Raw genomic sequence first — 24,070 nt, forward strand, 5'->3', positions numbered from 1 at the left:
GTGGTCAGTTTCGCAATGTACTTCATTCCTTTATGTTTCCCATCTGTCAATGAAACAGGTTTAACCCTCTTCTATAATACATGAGTCTAACATGTTTATGAAAATGAAAGTGTACAATTAGTGACACAACAAAACTGTACAGTGTTAGAACTTAATAAGAAGAGCAGAGTTAGCTAAATGTGACACTTTGGCAGGGGATTTGTTTAAATATAAGCTGAAGACAGATGAATGGCAGGTCATGTTTATAAATATTACGAGATTTGGATTGAGAATAGCTTGCAAGGATTTGCTCCTGTCAAAAACCCTCTTAGTTGTAGAATGAGGATCAGAAATTGGCTCTCTGGTTCTCCAATTGACACATCCATCGAGCTCTGGAATTTCCTGGGGTCAACTGTGCAAGTATAGTGGAGCAGATGGGAATGCATCCAGGACCTTTTCCCCCACAGATTCTGTGGACATCAGGACGATTGAAATTTTTGGAACTGAGATTGACTAATCTTTGGTAAGAAGACTCATGGAGCAAAGGAAGGTAATTGGAGTTGAGGTGTAAAGCACCCATGATCTTAATGGAATGGTGAAGCAAACAGAGGCAGAATGGACTGCTCTTGTTCTTGACCGCAAGGCTGGATTCGACAAGGTGAGTGAAGGTAGAAAATGACAGTGCTGGGTAAAGACATAAGATCTTAACACTCTGGTGAACTGTAGGGGCTCTTCTGTGATAGTCTTTTTGCAAACCATTTTGCTGAACTTCCACTAGACTTACAGACCCAATGGCTTTCTGATTCAACACTCCTCCATACACACATCAATACTGAATTTGACTAGCCTCTGCAGATTTTGATTAGCCTATCTGCAGATTTTGACTGGTCCTTTCTGAGACTCCTCTAATACTACATCAAACTGTCTGCTTCTGAGTAATTCTGGGCCTGACTTTGGATATACAAGGAACTGGAAGTTTACAAAGAAACCTATTGTTTGGTGATGCTTTCAGCTGGAGGTTGCCATCTGGGTTGGTTGGGTTTCTAATCTAAAGACAACTGAAAATCACAAACCTGCTGATGCTAGAAATCTGAAAACAGAAAATGACAAAAACACTGCAGGTCAGGCAGCATCTTTTGAGAGGAGAACAGAGTTAATATTTCAGGTCAAAGACCCTTCAGAAGAACTGGGAAAACAAATGCCTGTTTCGGTGAATTTGTTCTCTTACACAGGCAAGTATTGTTAAGCCTAGATACTTTAATAAAGTTAATGTCCCCAAAGTACCAAGTTATGTCAGCATTAGGGGAAGGTGAAAAGCAAAATATTTCATAAGATCCACTGCTACATCTTCCTGTGTCCTATTTGCTGCCTCATCTTTTCAGTTTGTAATTGATGGAAGTACTGTTGTTTCTGAATCAAAAAGTTGTGGGTTTGAGTCCCTCTCTAATATCACCAACTTTTAGATTTGAGAAGCAGGTGAATCAAGGCAGGGCCAGAGTTGCACAGTTACTGAGGTGGAAATATGTGGTCCGAGGGTCATCTTAAAGTTAAATATGATACCATTTTGCAAATAGTCAGGTTTAGTTTCAGATAGTTATCAGGGAAATGGATGGACTCAGTGGTCAGAGAGGGGAGATTGAGACAGGGACTGAAGACAAAGGCTTTGGTCCTTCCAGTAAATAGTTTGTAAAACTTTTGTATATATAGTACTGGATGTTAGATAAACAATCTTTAGCTAGAAAGACTGCAGAAAAGACTTATGAGGATGTTGCCAAGACTCAAGGCACTGAGAGTTATAGGGAGAGGTTGGGCAGTTTGGGACTTTATTCATTGTAGAAGACTGAGGGGTGATCTCATTGAAGTGTATAAAATAATAAGGGGTATAGAAAGAGTGAATGCACACAGTCTTTTTCTCAGGATTGGGGAATCAATAACTAGACAGCACAGGTTTAAGGCAAGAGGCGAAAGGTTTGATAGGAACCTTGGGGGCAACTTTTTCCACACAGAGGGTGGTATGTATACGGAACGAGATGCCAGAGGTAGTGGTTGAGGAAGGTACAATAAGAACATTTAAAAAGCACTTGGACAGGTATATGGATAGGAAAGGTTCAGAGGAATATGGGCTAAACACAGGCAAATGGAACTAGCTTAGATTGGCATCTTGGTGGGCATGGACAAATTGGGCTGAAGAGCATGTTTTTGCATTGTGTTACTCTAATCTGTTCAGTGGTGCATCAGGATAGGAGGCGAGGTTGAGCTGGGCGTCATCTGCACACTCATGGAAATCCCGATTACACTGACAAGTGACACCACGTTCATCAGAAATAAGGATGTGCCAAGCACCTGATCCAGGCTGAGACTTGGTGCAGTAATGAGCAGGCACTGCGCTGCTGAAGGCATGTAATGTTTGAACAAGACATTGAACCAATGCGTTGTCTGTCCTTTCAAATGCTCATCGCTTGACGTCATCCAAAGGGAGGTAGTGGAATTCTTCCTGGTGACCTGGCCAATATATTGGCAAGTTGGTTTATTCTTATCACATGTACTGAGGTACACTGAAAGCCTTTGTTTTGCCTGCCGTCCATACAGGTCACTTCATCACACCAGTACAGCGAGGTAGTACAATGTAAAAGCGATAACCGAATGCAGAAGATGCTGTAACGTGTTGCAGAGAAAGTGCATTGCAGCTAGACAATAAGGTGCAAGGCCATAATGAGGTAGATTGTGAGGGCAAGAGTCCAACTTATTGTACGAGGTCCATTCAATAGCCTTGCAACAGCGGGATGGAAGCCGTCCTTGAGCCTGGTACGTGCTTTCAGGCTTGTGTATCCGCTGCCTGATACGCGGGAGGAGAAGGTCCCTCATTCCCCTTCATCAATAAACTGATGATCCAGCTGTTGACATGCTGCTACTTGTGGGATCTTCCTATGCGTAAACTGGTTGCAGTTGTTCCCACCTCACAGTGGCTTCTTTCCAGAGACATTCACGGGCCGTGAAGCACTGGAGGATCTGCTAACACCAGGGAGTGGGTTACAGAGAGAGCCCACTGCCGACCGCTGCCGCACGGTGACCGCCCCAAACCTGAGGCCATGAGTTCGCCCTCGGAGGCCGAGGGGCGCCCAGAGGGAGGTGCATCATGGGAGCTGTAGGCGGAGAACTACAACTCCCAGCAGGCTGCGCGGGCGGCGGGCGGTCACGTGACGGGACACGGCCGTTCCGCCCATCTTCCTCCCCTCCTCTCCCCTCATCGGGAAAACTGCGCCGCCCACGAAGCTGCTGGAAACCTGCCCGCGGCTCCGGTCTTTCTCCGAGGGGAACGTCGCCGCGCTGACCGGTAACGACGGCCTGAGGCTTCGCATCGACGCCCACCCTTTATACATCGGGGTCAGCCGCGGTGTGGCGGTCGGCGAATGATGTAAGCGTCCCTCCTCCCGCGGTCTGCCCTCAGGGAACATTCGGATAGTAGTTGCATCGGAGAGTCTGAGGGAAGGAATTAGCGCGGCTTTGGTTTTAATCCAATTTTTTTGTTTGTTTTTGGCGAGCAGGCATTTCAGCGGAGGCCTTGCCGGGGTCCTAGCGTTGCGTAGCGAGGGCTGTGACGTCAGGGCAGCGGTGGTGGGAGGGGGGGTCCGACCCATAAATAGCGCGGAGCGGAGCGGCCGCCGGCTCAGTGACGGTGAGTGTGGCGGGAGATTCTGCGGCGGACGTCACAATCGCACCGTGGTAACCGGCTGCGCCGGGTTCCATCCGGGCTGCGCGCATGCTCGCCTGTGGCTGAAGCGGTGGAGGGAGGGGAGGGGTGGGGTGGGGTGGGGTGGATTCCCCCAACCCCGGCCTCACAGCCTCTGTAGCGAGGGTTGTTAGCACTGCTTACATACCCTCCCAGCACCACCATTCCCCCCCCCCCCCCCCCAATCCTGCACTCTCTGCCTCCCACTGGCTGCTAATCCGTCCACGGAGGCTGCTTTGCCATTGCTGGACTATTGCTCCTTGGTGCCTTTTGTTGTGGGACCTTGCTCTGTCAATGGGGAGGTGCATGAGAAGTGTGATGTACCCAGCGGCATCTGCAACCGCTTGACAACCTGGTTACGGGGTAGTGGAAGGGAGTGAAGGAAGATCCGTATTCTTTCTAATCTGCCATTCACTCTGGCTAGTTCTTGTTGCCAGGCCTAGCTGCGTTGAGAGTTTAACTGATGAGGATTCATGCAAAATGCTTTATTTGAAAATTAAAATGTAAATTAGGTTATGCATGTTCTATTTGTGATGGTGTAAAGGGATGCATTTTAAAAACTTCTCTCTGCAGGCTTTTTATTACACTTTTGCCTTCTTAATATAAATTCTAGTGAGTCATGTTGAAGATGTGGGCATACTTGCAGGAAAGAGGAAAGGTTGGGAGGGGTGTAGAGGAAAAATAAGTACCTGAGAGCTGAGTTATTAGTAGAAGCACTGGTGTGATTGGATCCTGAAGCTGTGGCTTAATAATTTGAAGGATTAACCACAATTGATAAATCAGGAGACTGAAGTGAAATGGTGATAGCAGTTGGGTATTGTCAGGGATGGCAAGTCCTTGGACGGTAATGAATGATGTAGTGTGGGCTACTAAGGTGATAAGAATGTAGAGCTTTGGAACTTGGTTTACCATGGGCAATCTGAGATCATGATGTAATTTTGCAGAAAAGCAAAGACTTGCGTATTCAGAATTTTTTTTCTTTCCCTTTTTAGAAAATGCCTGCCATTAAGCTGCAAAGTTCAGATGGAGAGATCTTTGAGGTTGATGTAGAAATAGCAAAACAATCCATCACTATCAAGACTATGTTGGAAGGTATGTCAAAACAAGGGGTCTAAAATAACAGTAATATTTAAAAACCTCTCTGTACCAGTTGGATTTCCTACTTTTAAATGTTTAACTTGTACTGTTGTGACAACATTTGGGTGAAGACCTGCTTCATGTAGTATATATTGTGAAGTAATTGCATAGTTCACTTTTTCTAATGAGAAATTGGTTCTTTTCATCTGGAATTTGAAACAATGTTTGTCTTTTATTATTAATGGTAACATTCAGGGCTGTGATTGAACTTTGGAATAACAAAGGTTCTTCTAGAAACCTTGCCAGTGAGTTTGAGATGATAGTGAGTCAGCAGATCTTCCACAGCCTAGTTTTGTGTGCCTGAGGTTAATCCCCTCTCCATTTCTCGCCTTTTCTCACACACCTCATTATCAAAACAACAGTAAATTGTTTCCCTTGACTTGTACCTCCTTCCTAGAAAGAGTACCAGGAAATAAAGAATTTATTTTATTTGTTTGTTTAATCTACTGGCAGTTATAATTGTTTAATTAATATTATGATTCTAAATGTCTATAACCTGAAAGCAAAGGCCCCACCACTAGTTGAATGAATTTATTTCTGTTTACATTTATTTAGTCTTGCCAAATGCTAAACTTTCTGCATACTGTTTGTGCTATGAGTAGACAGAATGTGCTTGCCACTGCTGAAACAATGCTGAATGCAGCAGGGGATTAACTAGCTGCAATGCCAATGCGGGATACTATTGATAGATGTGGCAGTGATCCAGTGATGGTAATGTGACTGTGCAGTAAACAAGCTGGCAACAACCTGACTGCAATAGGCATCTTTAAATCTATTTTTTTCTTAAGATAGTAGAGAGTGGTTGCTCTCTTAAAACTGTACCTTTTTTATTCTAAAATGTGTTGTTGAGAATTGAAAGGTCATTTTAATGTGGGCAATTCTCATGTCTAGTTGGTTGCAGTAAAAATCCAGAAAGGAATAAGTGGGTGCCAACATTACTCAGCAGGCTGTGTAGCATCAGAGCCATTCTAGTGAAAGGCTTGTTGCTGGAATCTTTAAATCTTTTCACTCCAGAGATGCTGAACATACTGTTTTCATTGTGAAAATTCTGCCAGGCTAGAACTACACATCTGATTTTGTTGTTGTTGCATCACACTGAGTGAGGTTTGCCATTTGCTTTGCTCCAAATCCCAGATCTAGGAATGGATGATGAAGGTGATGATGATCCAGTTCCACTACCAAATGTGAATGCTGCCATCCTGAAAAAGGTAAGATGGCAAAATATTCTGGACTAATCTATCTTCTTGGGAGTAATGGCTCTGCTGGGGTACAGTTCCTGCTTTACTTCATTACTCAAAATCAAATAGATGTGTCAATTTCAACCTGGGAGGTTGTGCATTCAAGCCTCACTCCAGAGGTTTAAGCACCCCCATTCAGGTGGTTACTTCAGAGTGCAATTTTGAGAGTGTGCTGCACTGTTGGAGATGCTGTCTTTCATGTGATCAATCAAGCATGATGCTGATGGTAAACAGAAAACCCAGAGCACTCTTTCCCCCCCCCCCCCCCCCCCCCCCCCCCCCAAAGGAGTTATTCATCGTATGCTGGCCAACATTTATCTCGCAGCTAACGTTGCTGATCTGTCCGTTGTATCAGTGCTGCCGGAGTGACCTAGTTGTGTGCAATGTGTTTCCTTCATTACATTAGTGACTACATTTCAAAATGACTTTCTAAGGTGGTAAATTGCAGAAGAAATGCAAATATTTCCTTAAACTCTTATTGTAGTGAATTTTGAATGTTTAACACTGGGGGCTTAAAAACTGTCCTGTTTTCTAGAACTCTTGGACATAAAATTTACCCAGTTGGCTCATCAGTTCTGTTGCAGTTTTGACCTGTGCTGCACGCACACCAATAAACATGCAAATAACTAAGTTGTTTGTTCACCCAGGTGATCCAGTGGTGTACACATCACCGGGATGATCCTCCACCACCAGAAGATGATGAAAACAAAGAGAAAAGGACTGATGACATACCTGTGTGGGATCAAGAGTTTCTGAAAGTTGACCAGGGTACTCTCTTTGAATTAATTCTGGTTAGTATATATTGCAGTTTTTGGAGGCTTTTAAAATAATTGTTGGAAGCTTTGCTGTTTAACTGCAATGTGGCATAAGTGACTGCACCTCCAAATAATTCATTGTGATGTAGATCCTTGATATGGTGCCTTTACATGTAGGTGCTCTCCAAGTAATTTGGATATAGTGGTATTCCCATGCACAAGTGGCCATCATTCTCGACAGAATGTTATTAAGGGCATGCTACTACATGGCATCTTGCATTTGGTAGACAGTATAGCCACATTAGTGGTGGTGAAGGAAGTGGATGGTGGGTGCATTGCTGTTCTTTGTTCTGGGTGGCATTAAGTTGCTTGCAAGTCATTAGAATTGCCCTTGAGCATCATTTCATCACACTCCTGATCTGCATCTTTTTCAGGTTAGGGAAGGTCAGTCTGTGTGGCTAGTTCAGTGAAGTTTCAACCACAAACCAAATGGGTCACCCTGCTTTGGTGTCGTGCCTTATTACCAGTTTAATAAGTAATCAATTCTATGTAAATTTGCTCTTAAAACTGGGGGTAGTTTTCCTTGGCCAACCATTATAGGGACTATTGTACAAGTGTGGCAATTTGTATTTGCAGTACTGTTGTCAGGGGATAAAATAGGTTTGTTAGATGCATAGTGAACAATCACATTGAATTTGATTACTGGGTTGGTTGGAAACAATATTTTTACAGGTGTTGTATTACAGGAAGTTGATAGCATTTGTGGCTACTAAAGTATTGCTGGTTGGAGACCTCACAAATGCCTCTGCTTTTTAAACAGTCACTTGCTCCAGTTATATCTCTAAATTGGTTTATTAATCATTCATAGGATGTGAATATTGCTTTGATTGCCTCTACCTGGTGCCATTTCAGAGGACAGTTAAGAGTTGGGTATAGACCCAACTAGATAAGGATGGCAGATTTCCAAAGGACATTAATGAATGGATTTTGAGGAGAGATCTGTAGGTTCTTGCGCTTCATTTTCTATTCTTTTGGGATCTAGCCACAAGCTGAGCCAGCATGTTTCCAGCCCTAATTGACCTTGAGAAAGTGGTGATGAGCTGCTGTGTTGTACCCCTGCAGTCCTTCAGATGAGGGGACTCCACAGAGTTGTTGGGGAGGGAGTTCCAGGATTTTGATCCAGTGATAAAGGAGTATAAATACATTTCCAAATTGGGACTGTGTGTGTGACCTGGGGAACTTGCATGGTGTGGCCTTCCCTGAAATCCTTGTCCTTCTGGGTAGTAGAGGTTAGATTTGGGAGCTGCTCTTGGAGCTGTGCATTTGTGGATGGTGCATTCACATTCCCTGCACCAGTGTCTGTACTATTTGAGGTGTTTGATGGGTTATCAATCAAGCACCACTGCTTGAGTATTGTTAGAGCTGCACTCTATCCAGGCAAGTGAAGATTATTCCATTAGTTCTTATTCTTTGTAGATGATGGAAAGGCCTTTGGGTGTCAGCAGGTGAGTCATTTGCCTCAGCTGTTCTTTAGGCACAGTTGAGTTTCTGACCAATGGTGACCACCTAAGATATTGCCGGTCAGAGACATGTCCTTGTTAATGATGTTAAACATCAGGCTTGTGTTAGACCTTGTTATCAGTCTCTACCTGAGTGCCTGGATTTTGTTGCATGCAGATATGGTCTGCTTCACTCCCTGAGGAGTTGGGTATGGAATTGAACATTTGAATTCATCAATTCATGGTCTTTTCTGGATTATTTGTCCAGTGACACAGTTACTACAGTACCTGGCAAATCGGGGGAATAAACCTTGAAGTGCATGACATGAATTTTGTATTCCACGGGGAAAACTTGGTTTTTTTAACAGGATTTTTTGTTTGAATAGGCAGCAAACTACCTTGATATAAAGGGGCTACTAGATGTAACTTGCAAAACTGTGGCCAACATGATAAAAGGAAAAACGCCTGAAGAAATTCGCAAAACTTTCAATATCAAGAATGATTTTACTGAGGAAGAGGAAGCACAGGTACTGTTGGCTCGGCCTTCTGAAGGATTTATTGGAATCTCCAAAGCAGTTGTTCTTTCCTTGAATAATTTTTCTTTTGTTTTGGCTGATTTAAAGTGACTTGAAGGAAGTATCCCTTTCTCCTCTCCTCCTAGCATTGCCTGAAATGCACACTGGGGGGACTATGCAACTATACTAAGCAACTCCTGGCCATGATCTGAATCCAGCCTGGACAAGAGTCCGATGCTCCTTAATTTGTCATAGAATTGTACAGTATGGAAACAGGTTGTCAGCCCAACTCATCCATGTGACCAAGTTGCCTACCTGAGCTAGTCCTGTCTCTGTGTTTAGTCCATGTCCCTCTAAACCTTTCCTATCAATATAACTGCTTAAATGCCTTTTAAACATGGTAATTGTTACCACTTCCAACAGCTCATTGCCCACCACATTCTGTATCCCTCACTTCCCCTCTCGCCTTAAATCTATGCCCTCTAGACTCCCCTATGTTTTTTATGGGGGGGGGGGGGGGAGGAAGACTCATCATTTATGCGACTTATGCCCCTTTTGTATACCTCTAAGGTCACTCCTCAGCTTCCTGTGATCCAGGGGAGAAAGCCCCCAGCCTATTCAGTGTCTCCCTTGTAACTGAAGCTCCCCAGTCCCGTCAGTGGAGCAAAGCTGATTAAATAATGTGTAATAGAACTTATTTCAAGCCACTCTCTGATGGGGAGGTTTTCTCTGTACTAGAATATTGAGTGCATAGTGCTCAGTGTAACTAGCCCCCGCTACAAATTGTCTTGATGTCACTGGGCAACTTTTATTTATAGGCTTTTGACATTGAGGAGCAAGATATTTGTCTTATTTGAGTGGATTGCATTTTATTTTAATTAACTGGGTTTATTTAATTGCCATTTAAGTTTTCACTGAGTTTACTACCCCTTGCCTACCCTGTATGTACACTTATTTTTTTTTAAATGCTCAGTGACATCTAAATGTGTAATCATTGGATGAACCAGATCAGAATCAGATTTATTATCACTGACTTGTATGATGTGAAATTTGTTGTTTTGTGGCAGCAGTACAGTGTGAAGACATAAAGTTACTATAATTACAAAAAAGTGCAAAATAAAAAGGAATAATGAGGTAGTGTTCATGGGCTATTCAAAAATCTGATAGCAGAGGGGAAGAAGCTGTTTCTGACTCTTGAGTTTGGGTCTTAAGGCTCCTGTACCTCCCTGATGGTAATAGTAAGAAGAGGGCATGTCCTTAGTGGTGAGGGTCCTTAATGATGGATGCCACCTTCTTGAGGCATTACCTGATGTCAGAGGACATCAACAGGGAGGGTTGTGCTCGTGATGGAGCTGGCTGAGTCTACAACCCTCTGCAGCTTCTTTCGATCCTGCACATTGGAGCCTCCATATCGGGTATTGATGCAACCCGTCAGAATGCTCTCCATTGTATGAGGAACAGAGCTTAGGAGTGATGGAGAGTTAAAGGAACATCTGGCTGAAGGGTGCAGAAAGATGACCTAATTGTACTTCCCTTTTCAGGTACGGAAGGAGAATCAGTGGTGCGAAGAGAAGTGACCCAGTAGGAATCTTGCATCTTAATGAAAAATCTGTGCTTGCACCATGTATTATATCACTAGCAGCCTGTGATTCCTTTAAATATAGTGACAAGATAACCATGCATAACATTTGCAACTAGTAATAATTTGAGCTTGCTTTGTGCTCCATGAAACCTATTAGCAAGTAGAGCAGTGATTATTTATTACTCCACTTTGACTTAATTGATCAGTGGAATACAAGGTGTATAAAACTCTGGCAGCATGACAGCAATGATTTGGTATTTTAATTTGTATTTAAAGCTTTTTTCCAGTGACTTTTTTTAATGGCTACCTTGTTTTTAAAATCACCCCCAATTCATTCTTGTGATTCAATTTGTGATTACTGGTGTATGGATTTTTTTTGTGCCAATATTATCACAGCACATGGAATGGAATGCAATACACCCTCAAGACTGGTGTCACACCAGTGATGTCTGGAGAGGTATTCCAGTTGTATCAAATATGATTTGGGTTCCATTCTTTTCCAGAATTTCTGCATAGTTCACAGTTGACATAAAAACCTAAAGGTGTGGTAGAACTGTTTAAAGATCAGTGTTGCAAGAATTAATGGGACACATGGGTGTCACAGGAATGTTTAGTGCTCTGTGACAAGCATTGTTAGGCAACAAAACTCCTCAAATCTGTGAAACTGTACTGCTTTACTATTTTGAATTTCCTAATATTGGAGTGTCAAACTTGCTAGTTCTTGTTATACTATGGAATACAGTTGCTCATTTTGTGGTTTATCTTGTTTTCAAAAAGAATCCTCATTAAATAACTTGTGGCATTTTATTTTTGAAAGTAGGTGAATGCTTTATGGCTTGTTGCCCAAGTTACTCCGGTATTTGCTCTTGCTAATCTTTTCCATTAGATCAGGAAAGTGTTATGTGGTTATGGGAGTAACAGCACCTGTGAAAACGACTACAAATGTGTAGAATACTTTTTCAGGACAAGGTGTCACAGCAAACCAAGGAAGTGGTTCTACTGGATTTGATGTAATAAATCTGGGTTCAATCTGTAGATAGAGGAATATCTTGAACAATGTTCATGTTATTTACACTTGAAGGAGAATTCCAAACTAGCCTTGCCAATTCTTTCAGTGCAGACATAGGGAAGTATTTAATGCCATGCAGAATTGGCATGTAACCAGTGAAGAATACTGGTCATGTCTGTCAACTAATTGAAGCTTTCAAAATGCAAGGAGAGATTTTAATAACAATTAAAGATAATGTGGTGGAGCTGAGGGCCCTTATTGGGCTGATGTACAGATTTTGCATTGCAAACTTCAAAATAATTTAAATGCTAGCTTGGGACATTCCCTCAAATGCACATTTTTTGGTCATTATTCAAAGGTATTTTCTTGCTTTTAGAATTGGTAATTGGCAGGTTAGCTTTTGCATTTAGGCCTATAAATGCTAAAAGTTATTGTAGGTCTTTAAGAACAAGTAGGTCTAGCTTGAAGTTGAGTTGGGTATGTGTTAACTGTTTAAATCCACAAAACACTTGTGGCTAATTAAACTCTTCAGATCCCTGTTTCTGGCTGTCTTGTGTTGAAGCAATGCTATTGCTATTGGCCACCGTTGTGTAAATATTATATTGAACCAGTTTAAAGACCATAAATGCTCAAGATTATTGCACCTTTTCATTATTAAAGTTAATTCCACAATATTAAGTGCTTTGTGAATGGTGGATGTTTATTTTCTCTGAACAATTTTTGTATCTTGTGCCTTGTGTATGTTATAGATGACCTCATTATTTCCAAGAGAGAGTGCACCAACTAGGACTTCATTCTCTGAAGTTTGGGCTAAAGGATGTTTTCATTGAAGTTTACAGTAATAAAAATTGATGAATGTATATAGTGAGAAACATCTGCAAGTTGCTGCATAGTAAAGGTGCAAGGTCTTAAAAACCACAGCTAGGCTTCTAAGTCAGAAAACACTTCCATGGGCAAGGTGATACAAATGGGAATTTTCAGCATTAGGCACTTGACACTTGTTTCAGTTAATTTTAATATTTTTAAATTGAAAGCAATTGAATACAAGGAAAAGTGGATGTATGGGATTGCGTTCACAAGTAGCAAACAGGCTTAAGGGCTCAAATGCCCTAGTCCTGTTCCTATCTTGCAGTTATCTGCCTCTGACACTAGTAGTATTGAGATTTAGTCAATTAGAATAGTTTTTGAGGTGATATTGGCTGTCTACATAAAGCTCGTCAAATGCCTTTCTCCAGTATTAGCAGGGCTACAAGATTATTGGGTTCAAAGAGCTGGTGCTTTTAATTTGCATTTATGCTGAGGTAGTATATTGCATTTCCAGAGCTGATGTAGCAGTTGTTGTAGACCGATAGACAAGTTATAAATATGCATAAAGACTGAGAAAGTAGTTCTACATTTTACATTGCTTGCTGGCAAAACAGCACTAATCCTTTACCATATGAGTAAAAGCAGGCCAGTTATGTTTTACTAAAAGAATAAAAACCTTTAAGGATAAATATAATTTCTTGGGGTTCCTGCTATCTATGCAGGAGCATGATTATAATAAAGCAGTTTACTTTTAAAAAGTATTCTAGAATGAAATTGATGAAAGATTTTTAAAAACTTTTGCTTTTATTGCTCCCTAGTTCAGTGTGACTCAGCTTCCTGGAAAAGGCTGATCTAGTTTTAGGTTAGGACATCACCTTTTGCCTTGACTACATTCTGTAAATGAATGGCAATCACATGTAAGGCTAGTATTTATTGACAGTTAAGACTTGCCTTGAACTGTCTCTGCCATTTTCAGAGGCCAGATAAGTCAACAGCATTACTGTGGATTTGGAGTCACAAGCCAGACCAAGGACAATGGCTTTCCTCCCTAAAAGTGTGGTAGTTCCATAGTCGTACCTGTTTTTTAAAATTCTACATCTCCCAGCTGAGGTGGGATTTGAATTCTATCTGGCATTTGGTTTCCATCTGGTTGCATTGTTACTTCCCCTATTCATAGAAAATACATTGCTAGCTGCAGTCTGTGCCCCAGTTGTGTACGGTTAGTTTTGTTCCCTGTTCCTAACAACTGTAAAGTACACTGGAACAAATATTACTGACACCCAGCCCTCCTTCACTCCATCTAATACATTGGGAAGGTACTGACTGTAATTGCTGTTTAAACATTTGTTTGAACTTTGCCTCAATTGTTGTAGCTATGGGCTGTTGTCCAGTGCAACTTCGGGTGCTCAAATAGGGGGAAGATCTTCATTCTATATTTCCTTAAAATATAGTTCATTTAGCCCATCAGGTAGATACGGTTCCACATGGTAGGCTGCTGTGGACAGTTAGATTGCATGGGATCCACGGTGAGTTAGCTAATTGGATACACAATTATCTTGATGGTAGGAAGCTGAGGGTGATGGTGGAAGGCTTTTTGACTGATGACTAGTATTCTTCAGGGGTCAGTGCTAAGCCCATTGTTTATCATGTATCAATGATTTGGATAAGAATGTACAAAGTGTGGTTAATAAGTTTGCAGATGATTTGGAAGGATCTTGATCAGTTGGGTAAATGGGCTGAGTTTGGGAAGACAAATGAGGGTAGGACGTGAACAGCAGGGCCCTGGAGAATGTTGTGAAAGGACCTAGGAGTACAAGTACATGGTTCCCTGAAAGTGGTGTTACAAGGTGGCTTTTGGATTGCTGGCCTTCAGTAGTTAGGGCATTGAGTACAAAAGTTGAGAGATTGCAGTTGTGTTAGTGAGGCTGTTGAAATATTGTGTTCAGTTTTGGTCACCCTGCTAATAGGAAAGATGCTATTAGGCTGGAAAGAGTGCAGAGGAAATTTGAGAATGTTGCTGGGACAGAGGTTTGGACTTTTACTGGAGTGTAGGAGAATGAGGAGTGTTTAAGAGGTGTATAAAATGAGAGGCATTGACAGGGTGAATATGCAGTCTTTTTCCCAGGCTTGGGGAATCAAGAACGAAAGGGTTTAAGGGGAGAGATTTAATAGGAACCCCAGGGGCAACTTTACCCAGAGAGTAGTCTGTATATGGAATGAGCTGCCAGAGGAAGTGGTTTGAGGCTTTTAAAAGGTACTTGGGCAGTTACATGGAATAGGAAGGGTTTAGAGGGATATAGACCAAATGGGACTAGCTTAGATGGGAATCTTAAATATGGACAAGTTGGTGTGAAGAGCTTGTTTGTGCTGTATGACAAGTCTATGCTATGCCAGTGCTTTCTCATTCCCCCCACTAATTTGCCCTGTAATCTATTAGATTTCTATTATCTATAATACTAGGGGCAGTTTAGTGGCTAATTAACCTACTGACCCACACACCTTCAGCATATAGGAGGAAATTTGTGCAAACTGCACAGACCATACAGAAGGTCAGGATTAAGTGTAGAAGAGGAGCTTTCATTTCTAGTTTGAAATTTATCTTGTTTGGATGAAAATTGGGGTAAACTTTTAGTCAAAAAGGGAGCTTGATAATTTGGCATAAGGCATAAGTTATAAGACATGAATGTTCATGTAGAAATAGAATTTAACTACAATTTCTACATTTTTCAGCATTAAAAGTTAAAGGGGTTAGGTCTTAGAGATAACAGCATTTTCCTACAGAGTGAATTTCTGTAAAGATTCTTGAAAACACAGCCAGAAACTGCTTCATATCAGATTAAGAAAAGTTACTAGAAATGTGAAATCCTAAAGATCTGGATACTAATCATCTGCAGGCACTGATAATCATTGCTTCCATTCTGAACTGTAGACAAGATCCTCCATAGAGCCAAGGCAATGTAAGCAGATTTAGCATCGATCGGGTGGGTCAAAGTACCTTGTAGGATTAGGAAGGGCCAATGTGACAGGTGCCAAACCAGTCTTACAAGGCAAGCCTTAAAACTCCCAAAGCATTTGTGAAATATGGATGAGGAGCCCATTCTGCTTGTGGTCACACCCATTTACATTTTGAAGAATAAATATTCTTGAACAAGTTTCAATTAGTTTTTTACTTCCATGTACATACAAAATTAGGTGATTCACTTTGACTTCTGGCTCTGTGCTTGTGCTTTCAACACCTTCACGACTATTTTCTGTTCCTCGATAAGGAATGCACGCTTGATCCTGAAATTTAAAAACTCAGATCAGACACCAATTACACATCCCACTCACATGACCTGCACCCTAGGATCACCAGGCCAAGATTCCCTGCTGTGCTGGGACCCAAGCATCAAGTTCAGTTAGTGTGCCAGGTTTTGGGTCAGCACAAGGTTGCCTGCCAGTCTTTCCAAGGTTTATCTTGGCCTTCGCAGTTGAGTGAAACCACAGACAGCATGTGGACCAAAAGTGGTTTTAGTACATGAAAGGTAACCCCAGAACCAATGAACTGTGTGGTTCTGGGGTAGGTAGAAGCCCAAGCCACACCACTACAACTTGTTAGAAGCAGGTGACCTTACTGGCCTGATAACCAGTTAGGTTTAAAATTCATGACCATCAATGGCTCAATTACATTTTGTCTGGCAAACAACTGTGGCAACTCCACTGTAAACTTTAATGGGGACCCTTCTAATTCTCTGACTCATGAATTCCCTACTCCCCAAGGCAGCACCCAACAACCACACTACTCCCAAACCTCAACAAGTTACTGATGGGAAAACCCCACTTTATCACTTTCAGACTTGACACCCCCTATACAAGGTTTCATGCATTACACAGGGATGTTCGATAATGTGGAGGAAAAGTCACTTGAGGTTACCTGTCACGCACACACTTGGCACACATAGAACCACCGTAAGCTCTACTGACGTGCTTCTTGGTCTTCGACAATCTCATCAGGACCTTGGGTCGAACAGCCCGAATCTATACAAGTTGAAGAGGAAGCAGTTAATGTGTGCTTTCTGTCCAATCGAACAGAGAATAATCACCAAAAGGTTTAAAATCAATCCATCCTAAGCAGGTCACAAACTATTCCAAGATTTCAAACCAATTTCAACAAATCCATGAAAAAATAATTCAAACAAAGCTAGGAACAGATGACCCAGTGGACCAGTGCCTTCTAGCTCAGTTCAAAGTCAAACCAGTCAAAGATCAGGGGCTGCGTGGGTCCCCACGATTCCAGTGAAGTTCAATGCAAGCCCAAGGAACACTCAGCTTCCTTCCACATTACAGCCTTCCAGGCTTGACAAAGTTCAACAACTTCAGATAGCCGTTCTGGCTTGCACATTCTACATTTCAAAGCTTTCTGATAATTTCAGTTAATTATTCTGTTTCTTTTCATATCTCCTCCAAACTAGTCTTGATTAATTCACTAATCTATCACCCCATTCTACTCTGCACTACTGTTCCTGGTGTCATTCTCTCTCACTTGCCTGCCACCTCTGCATCTTGTATTTCATCCAACTTTTTTTTTAGTTCTGTTGGAAGATCATTGACCTGAAACATTAACTGTTTCTCTCTCCAAAAATGCTAACGGATTTGCTAACCATTCTAGCACTTTTTATTCCATACAAAAGATGGGCAAAATGAGTTTGGTAAGTCCCAATCTAGCTTTTATTTAGCACAGAAACAGCAACAAGAGCAATCCTTAATGGGAAACCTCACCCACTCCGATGACAGTCGTTTTGCTGCACTGATACAGCAGTCAAACTAGACTCTTTAATTAGACTCTTAATCAAACTAAATCAGACTCTTCCTGATATACAGGCCATTCCCAGGTTACAAACACCCAACTTATGGACACCACTATATACAAATGAGCTCCCATAATATTAAATTCAAAATTCTGACATATGTACATACATACAAACATATGTACATTTGTTCATAAGAGTTGCAGAATTAGTTTCTTCTCTCTCTACTTTTAGTGATCGCTTTTTCTTATCAGTCTTATGTGCTTTTGATGCCATTCACTACAATACTGTGGAGGTAAGGTTACCACATCGAGTGACTTTTGTGTATTTTCTGACTTACAAAATCAACTTGTGGACGTCTGTAAAAACGGAACCAGTTTGTTAGCCGAGGACAGCCTGTAGTTGCCCCAGGAGTATGTAAAGTGGAAAAGGGAAAGTGCTGCGTCATATAGACAGATCTTACTTCATAGTCGAGGGGAATACAACATAAACCCTCCAAATATATAGATATATGACTTGCTCCACCTGTCCTTAATGCCCAAGATATTACGGGTATTTTTGAACTGGAGAAGTATTGACCAGACAGTTTTTCCTCAGGGTTTTTTTTAAACAGCAATCAGGCAATTTGAGGTAATTTATTTCTGCCAATGAGTAGAGCTGGATGCACAACCAAAATTGCATTTTGCAGACTTTTACTGCAATTCAAAGAAACTCCCAAGTGATGGGAGAGAAATGATCACCGCCTGTTGGAATGTGGTGAATATTCTAAACCAGACATGGGATCTACAAAAGACAGCCTTCCCAACAAGTGTTTACTGTCATATTTTTTAATCTTTAAATATTATTTTAGGGCTTTGCTCTCAACAAAATTCTGGTTGTTACATATTTTCTTTCTAATGGCAGACATGATAATGGTATTCAAGAGGAACTTGGACAGGTATGTGAACATGCAGCGAATGGTTCCCATGCAGGCAGATAGGTTTAGTTTAATTTGGCATCTTGGTCAACACTGCTGTACTGTTCCATGTTAAGTTCTGTGTTTTGTTACCATTGGCACAATTAAACAATCATATGTTCAATACTACAGTATGTTAGTTGCAGAATAAATTTCTTTTTAAAGAGGTTCATTACCAAATGCATGCTTCTATCAAACTCTGTCTATAGAAAAGGTTTCCCCATGCGAAATGAGAAACAGAAAATGCTGGAAATACTCAGCAAGTCAGGCTGCATCTGTGTTAAGAGAAACAGAATTAATGTTTTGGGTCTGACGAAGAGTCATTGACCTGAAATGTTAACTGTTTCCCTTTCCACAGATGGCACCCGACCTGCTGAGTGTTTCCAGCATTTTGTTTTTATTTCAGATTTTCAGCAATTTTTAAAAAAATGTCATAGAAGTTTACAATTCAGGTAGAAACAATTCGGCCCTTTGTGCCTGTACCAGTTAATTTAGATCCAGAGAGTCATAAAGCAGAACAACAGGCCCTTTAGTTCCTTATCATGTACCCACCTATGCATTGGTGGTTCAAGTGATTATCTAACATTTAGATGATGTGAGACCACCACCATGCAAGCCGTGCTTTCCAGGCTCCAACTACCCTCTGGGTGAGTACATTCTTCCTCAGATCCCTCTAAAACAGATTCCCTAAACCTCTGCCCTCTAGTTTTAGAAATGTAAGCTATGGACAAAGGTTTCCAACAATCCATGCCCCTAATACTTCTATCAGGTCACCCCTCAGCCTCCTCTACTGCAAGGAAGACACACCCAGCCTAGAATTTCCACACCAACTTGGTGAACCTCCTCTGCATGCAGTTCAGTGCATGGTCATCCTTCTTATACAATCACAACCAGAAATGTACACAGCTGTGGCCTAAACAATGCTTTATAAAGTCATTATTTTAGGTGAAGTGCAAAAATATCCCTTTCCCAACAGCCCTACCTTCTTTTGGTTCAGGTATAATCTGATTCATGGCCTATGCCTCAAGTGCATAGCTTACCCAGAGCTGTTCACAGAGATGTAACTTGGGGGCTCCGAGGAAACCTGTGCCTGCACAAACACCTATTTTAGCAGCACATTTGAACATTTGATTTTTAAAACACTTTCTCATCTAAATGCACACTATTAACTCCAAACAGATTTTATTCATAGCTTGACATATAAAGAAATGGAAATGTCAGAAACTGATGGATTGTTTTCACAAGAAAAACTAACAAGCTGCAACCACCCTAACAGGCAGCAACACCTCCGCCACGATTATCCTCAACTCTGGTGCCCCACAAGGCTGCGTCCTCTGCCCCCTACTCCACTCTCTATACACTCATGACTGCGTGGCCAGATTCTGCTCCAACTCCATCTACAGATGACACCACCATAGCGGGCTGAATCTTAAACAATGATGAGTCGGAGTACAGGAAGGAGATAGAGAGCCTAGTGACATGGTGTTACGACAGGAATCTTTCCCTCAATATCAACAAAGGAGCTGGTCATTGACTTCAGGAAGGGGGGTAGTGCACACACTCTTGTTTATATCAACTGTGCTGAGGTCGAGAAGGTTGAGGGCTTCAAGTTCCTAGGTGTAAACCTCACTAATAACCTGTCCTGGTCTAACCACATAGACACCACATCCAAGAAAGTGCACCGGTGCTTCTACTACCTCAGGAGGCTAAGGAAATTCAGCATGTCCCCACTGACCCTCACCAATTTTTATAGATGCACCTACATGGATGCATCACAGCTTGGTATGGCAACTGTTCTGCCCAAGACTAAGAAACTGCAGAGAATTCTGGACACAGCTCAGCACATCATGAAAACCAGCCTCCCCTCCATGGACTCTTGTCTACACTTCGTGCTGCCTCGGTAAAGCAGCCAACATAATCAAGGACCCCTCCCACCTTGGACATTCTCTCTTCTCCCCCATTCCATCGGGCAGACGATACAAAAGCCTGAAAGCACATAGCACCAAGCTCAAGGACAGCTTCTATCCTGTTGTTATAAGGCTATTGAACAGACCCCTTGTACGATTAGATGGAGTCTTGACCTCACAATCTACCTCGTTATGGTCTTGCACTGTACTGACTTCCTACACTGCACTTTCTCTGTAACTGTAACACATTATTCTGCATCCTGTTATTGCTTTCTCTTGTACTACCTCAATGCATTGATGTGATGAAGTGATCTGTATAGATGGCATGCAAAAAAAAGTCATTCACTGTACCTCAATGCATGTAACAATAATAAACTAATTACCAAAAACTTTCAACAAGAACAAAACTTTCTCCTACTCTGGAACTGACCTTAGAAGAATCTGATAATTAAGGTCAGACCAATGCAATTCACACAAATGACAAGCCAGAACACTGGTTGAACTATGTTAATTCTAACGTTGAGAGACATCCTTCAGTTTTACACGTCAATTCTATCCAATATGGAGTGCATTCTATGTCATCGGACCGCTGTGCAATTGCAAAATATACAGCATTTGGGATTTAAAAGACAGCTTTCCAATAAATTTAAAGTCTCAGTAATCCAGAATACAGTGTGGTCAACAATAAGATGCACATTGCAGGAAACACTGTCTAGATAAGACTGAAGCTCCTCAACTTCGAACGCACTTCCTTTTTCAGTACAGTTGCCGATTTTTTAGCCCACTATTGCCTTCAGTGGTTCTTCCTGGAGAATTTAAAAATTATTCCCAGCACCATACCTTCCTTTTCTTCAGGATGCACCATGCAATAGACTATGCCTCAATCATAGAGCAAAGCACAAAAATGTTGAACATCTACCCTCAGAATGACAATTTTAAATGATCATCACTGACTCAGCAAGCTGAGGAAAGTGTATTCTTTCCCTATACAGTTAAAGACTTCATAATTTAAACAAAACAAAAACTTTATTAAATCTCTTCAGTCCTGTAGAAATGGTCCTGATGCATCAAGTCTCTTGTTTTCACTAAAGCTACAAAGCCCATAAGATTGGGAAACCATGGAAACAAATCCATGTTCGGTTACTTCTTCGAATTTGAGGGAAGGCAGCAAATCAGCTCAGACTGCAGACCACAGCGGTGGAGGAGGCACATTGAGTGGGACCATAATATCCAGCAAGAGGTCAGCTACTCAGAACCACAAGTGGCATGAAATCCCAAAATAACATGCACATTTTAAAATGACTTACACCACGGAGTCTTCCAGGACAGATCCCACATGCAGACTTTGGTGCCTTGCCGACCTTCTTGGTGTACAGGAACACGATACGGTTTCCAGGTGTCCGGGAGCTTCACAATTAAAAAAACATTTTATTGTTTTTCAGAAAATTAAACTGCACGACTGCCTTTAGGGAAAAAAAGTTGGGTTCTTTCAAGTATAGTCATAGAACCATACAGCACAGAAGAGGCCCTTCAGCCCAACTCATCCGTGTTGACCAAGTTAGTCCCGTTTGGCCCAGATCCCCCTAAACCTTTCCTATTCGTGTGACTGTCCAAATGTCTTTTAAATGTCATAATTGTACCCACCTCTGCCACTTCATTTGGCAGCTCATTCCATGTACTCACCGGCCTGTGTGTGGAAAAAGTTGCTCCTCAGATCCCTTTCAAATCAGTGTAGAATTCATCAACTTTATCAATCACCCTGAAGAACTTCTCTTTTGATTCCTCTCACTTCCTACAAATCAAAGGTGTAGCCATGGGCACCCACGTGGGCCCTAGCTGTACCAGTCCCAAACCTTCCCTGGCATCACTCCCCAACCTTTTCTCCTTTACGTTGACAACTACAATGGCACTGCTTGCGCGAAACTCATCAATTTTATCACCTCCAGCATCTGCAGCCACTTGTGTCTCCCTTTCAAATCTTTCCCCTCTCACTTTAAACCCATGCCTTCTAGTTTTGGACTCCCCCATAGATTACAGGGCAATCAGATGAAGGGGCTGCAGGAAGTAACGAAGTTGTTAATGAGGGACACCATTTTCTCTGGAGGAAGAGTCCACAACGTGGCAGTAACATTTTTCAAATTGGAGTCAACCCATCAGGGGTCAAGTCAGGAAGCACTCCTTCACACAACTGGCAAAGGACATCTGGGCCGCTTCCCCACATGAGGTCAAATGAAAGGCCCAGAATGGAAAGCAATTTAGATTAGGGATACAGAACCATGATGGATAAGTGGGAGTTCAGCTCAGCTCAGGCATAATTTATCTGAAAGAAATAGTTGGAGCTGGATATTCTATCCTTCTTCATATGCAGTACTTACAGTCTTTTCTTGTTGGAGGTTGTGTTGTAGGATAACCTACGACGGTATGTCAGGCGTTGAACCATCTTTTAAAGCTGTAATAACGGAAAACACAGTTAACCAAAGATATTACAGAGGTTTTAAGATACAGGCTTTCAAATGCAGGAATTTTGTCAATAAAATCTGTCCAACTGTGGAGGTGACTGGAGCTGAAAACAACTGCTTTCAAAATCTAAGATTAGACATCGGCAGGCATCAGATTCAGTCCCCGGAACCAGTTTGATTTGTGGGCTACCCTCATAACCCATTTTGAATTTCTACGCCGGGGGGGGGGGGCGGAAATCTGACCCAAGTTGCTCTGTAATTTATTAGCTCTTAAGGAAACACTAATTCATACAGCATTTGAATGTGCCAAAACTAATCAAGACACTTGTCAGCAGGATTCACAAACATAATTTGACATGAATTCACATAAGGAGATAATATCAGAGCAACAGATTTTAAGAAGTCCCTTGAAGGACAAAAGAAACGATATGGAGATTCCAAAGCCTAGGGAATTGGACTCAGTTGCTGAAAACATGGAAAAACAGGGACATACAAAAGCTCTCAGAGCTTGTAGCGGTTACATACAAGGTGAACATTGGGCCATACCAGAGATTCTGCAGATGCTGGAATCTGGAGCAACACACACAAAATGCTAGAGGAACTCAGCAGGTCAGGCAGCATCTATGGAGGGAAAGAAACAGTCGACGTTTCGGGTCGAGACCCTTCATCAGGACTGGAAAGGACATGGGCAGAAGCCAGAATGGGTTGAGCATTGGCCCAGTCATGGAACATTTTAAAAAACTGGATGAGAATTTTGATAAGAGAACCCCCAAGTCATTTTGCAGCAAATTTGTGCAACCTGTTTCTACAAACTGGAGTCTCTGCCTGTTTTCCACACTTAAAATTCAATGACTACATTCGAGGACTTCAGCGCATGTCCTTTAGCATTAGCAGCCCCAAACGAAGGCAAGGCTAACAGTTTGATGCCATACTGACTGCCCTATGGTTCTCAATTGAAGGACACCTGTTCTCCTAACATAAGGAAACCACAGCACTATTTCAAGAGTACACGGGAATTAGCCCTGGTGTAAATAACAGAAAATGCTGGAAACACTCATCAGATCAGACACAGCTGTGGAAAAAGGACCAGGACATTAACTGTCACTCTTTCCACAGATACTGCCTGACCTGCTGAGTGTTTCCAACAATTTTTCTTTCTATGGAGACACAAGAGACTGCAGATGCTGGAGGAACTCAGTGGGTCAGGCAGCATCTGAGGAGGGAAATGGACAGGTGACATTTCGATTCGAGACCCTTCATCTGCTTCAACTGTCCATTTCCCTCTGCAGATGCTGCCTGACCCACTGAGTTCCTCCAGCATCTTGTTTTTCTTTCTTTCTATGTCAGATTTCTAGCATCTGTAGTTCCTTTGATTTTCAGGTACCCCTGGTATCCTGGCCCATCTACCAACATCATCTGGCTATCTATTTGGATGCATCACAACCTGGTATGGCAACTGCTCTGCCCAAGACAGCAAGAAATTGCAGAGTTGTGGATACAGCTCAGTCATAGAGACATGCAGCATGGAACAGGCCCTTCGGCCCACGGAGTCCACGCCAACCATTAACTACCTATTTACACTAATCCTCCATTAATCTTAAAAGTTGATCTACAAGCCCTTCTCCCCTTTTGGTCAGTACCATTTACAATCCTCGGGTAATGAAACAGGCCCTGCCGCTCGCTGCAAGGTCTGGGTCCATCACAAAAACCG

The 24,070-nt window shown here is 42.0% G+C and overlaps 2 protein-coding genes across 4 annotated transcripts; one reads left to right on the forward strand and one right to left on the reverse strand.

Annotated features, from left to right (window-relative positions):
* The first annotated feature begins 3,160 nt into the window (after nucleotides 1–3,160).
* Nucleotides 3,161–12,122, forward strand: LOC127580457 (S-phase kinase-associated protein 1-like). Of its 3 annotated transcripts, XM_052033957.1 has the most exons (7): nucleotides 3,161–3,313; nucleotides 3,525–3,655; nucleotides 4,702–4,801; nucleotides 5,981–6,054; nucleotides 6,732–6,875; nucleotides 8,725–8,865; nucleotides 10,395–12,122. In XM_052033957.1, the coding sequence occupies exons 3-7, from the start codon at nucleotides 4,705–4,707 to the stop codon at nucleotides 10,428–10,430; spliced, it is 492 nt and encodes a 163-aa protein (XP_051889917.1). In that variant the 5' UTR covers nucleotides 3,161–3,313; nucleotides 3,525–3,655; nucleotides 4,702–4,704; the 3' UTR covers nucleotides 10,431–12,122. The 3 variants fall into 3 exon arrangements, with proteins under 3 accessions (XP_051889917.1, XP_051889927.1, XP_051889937.1); XM_052033967.1 differs by lacking the exon at nucleotides 3,525–3,655 and having other exon boundaries at nucleotides 3,164–3,313; XM_052033977.1 differs by lacking the exon at nucleotides 3,161–3,313 and having other exon boundaries at nucleotides 3,653–3,702.
* Nucleotides 12,123–15,399: 3,277 nt separating this feature from the next.
* On the reverse strand, nucleotides 15,400–22,997 carry rpl34 (ribosomal protein L34). The gene is made up of 5 exons (XM_052033992.1): nucleotides 22,906–22,997; nucleotides 22,276–22,349; nucleotides 21,208–21,307; nucleotides 16,165–16,268; nucleotides 15,400–15,533 (listed from the first exon to the last, which is right to left on the reverse strand). The coding sequence occupies exons 2-5, from the start codon at nucleotides 22,338–22,340 to the stop codon at nucleotides 15,449–15,451; spliced, it is 354 nt and encodes a 117-aa protein (XP_051889952.1). The 5' UTR covers nucleotides 22,341–22,349; nucleotides 22,906–22,997; the 3' UTR covers nucleotides 15,400–15,448.
* Between the last annotated feature and the right edge of the window lie 1,073 nt (nucleotides 22,998–24,070).

Source organism: Pristis pectinata, chromosome 2 (assembly GCF_009764475.1).
Source record: "Pristis pectinata isolate sPriPec2 chromosome 2, sPriPec2.1.pri, whole genome shotgun sequence".
NCBI lineage: Eukaryota > Metazoa > Chordata > Chondrichthyes > Rhinopristiformes > Pristidae > Pristis > Pristis pectinata.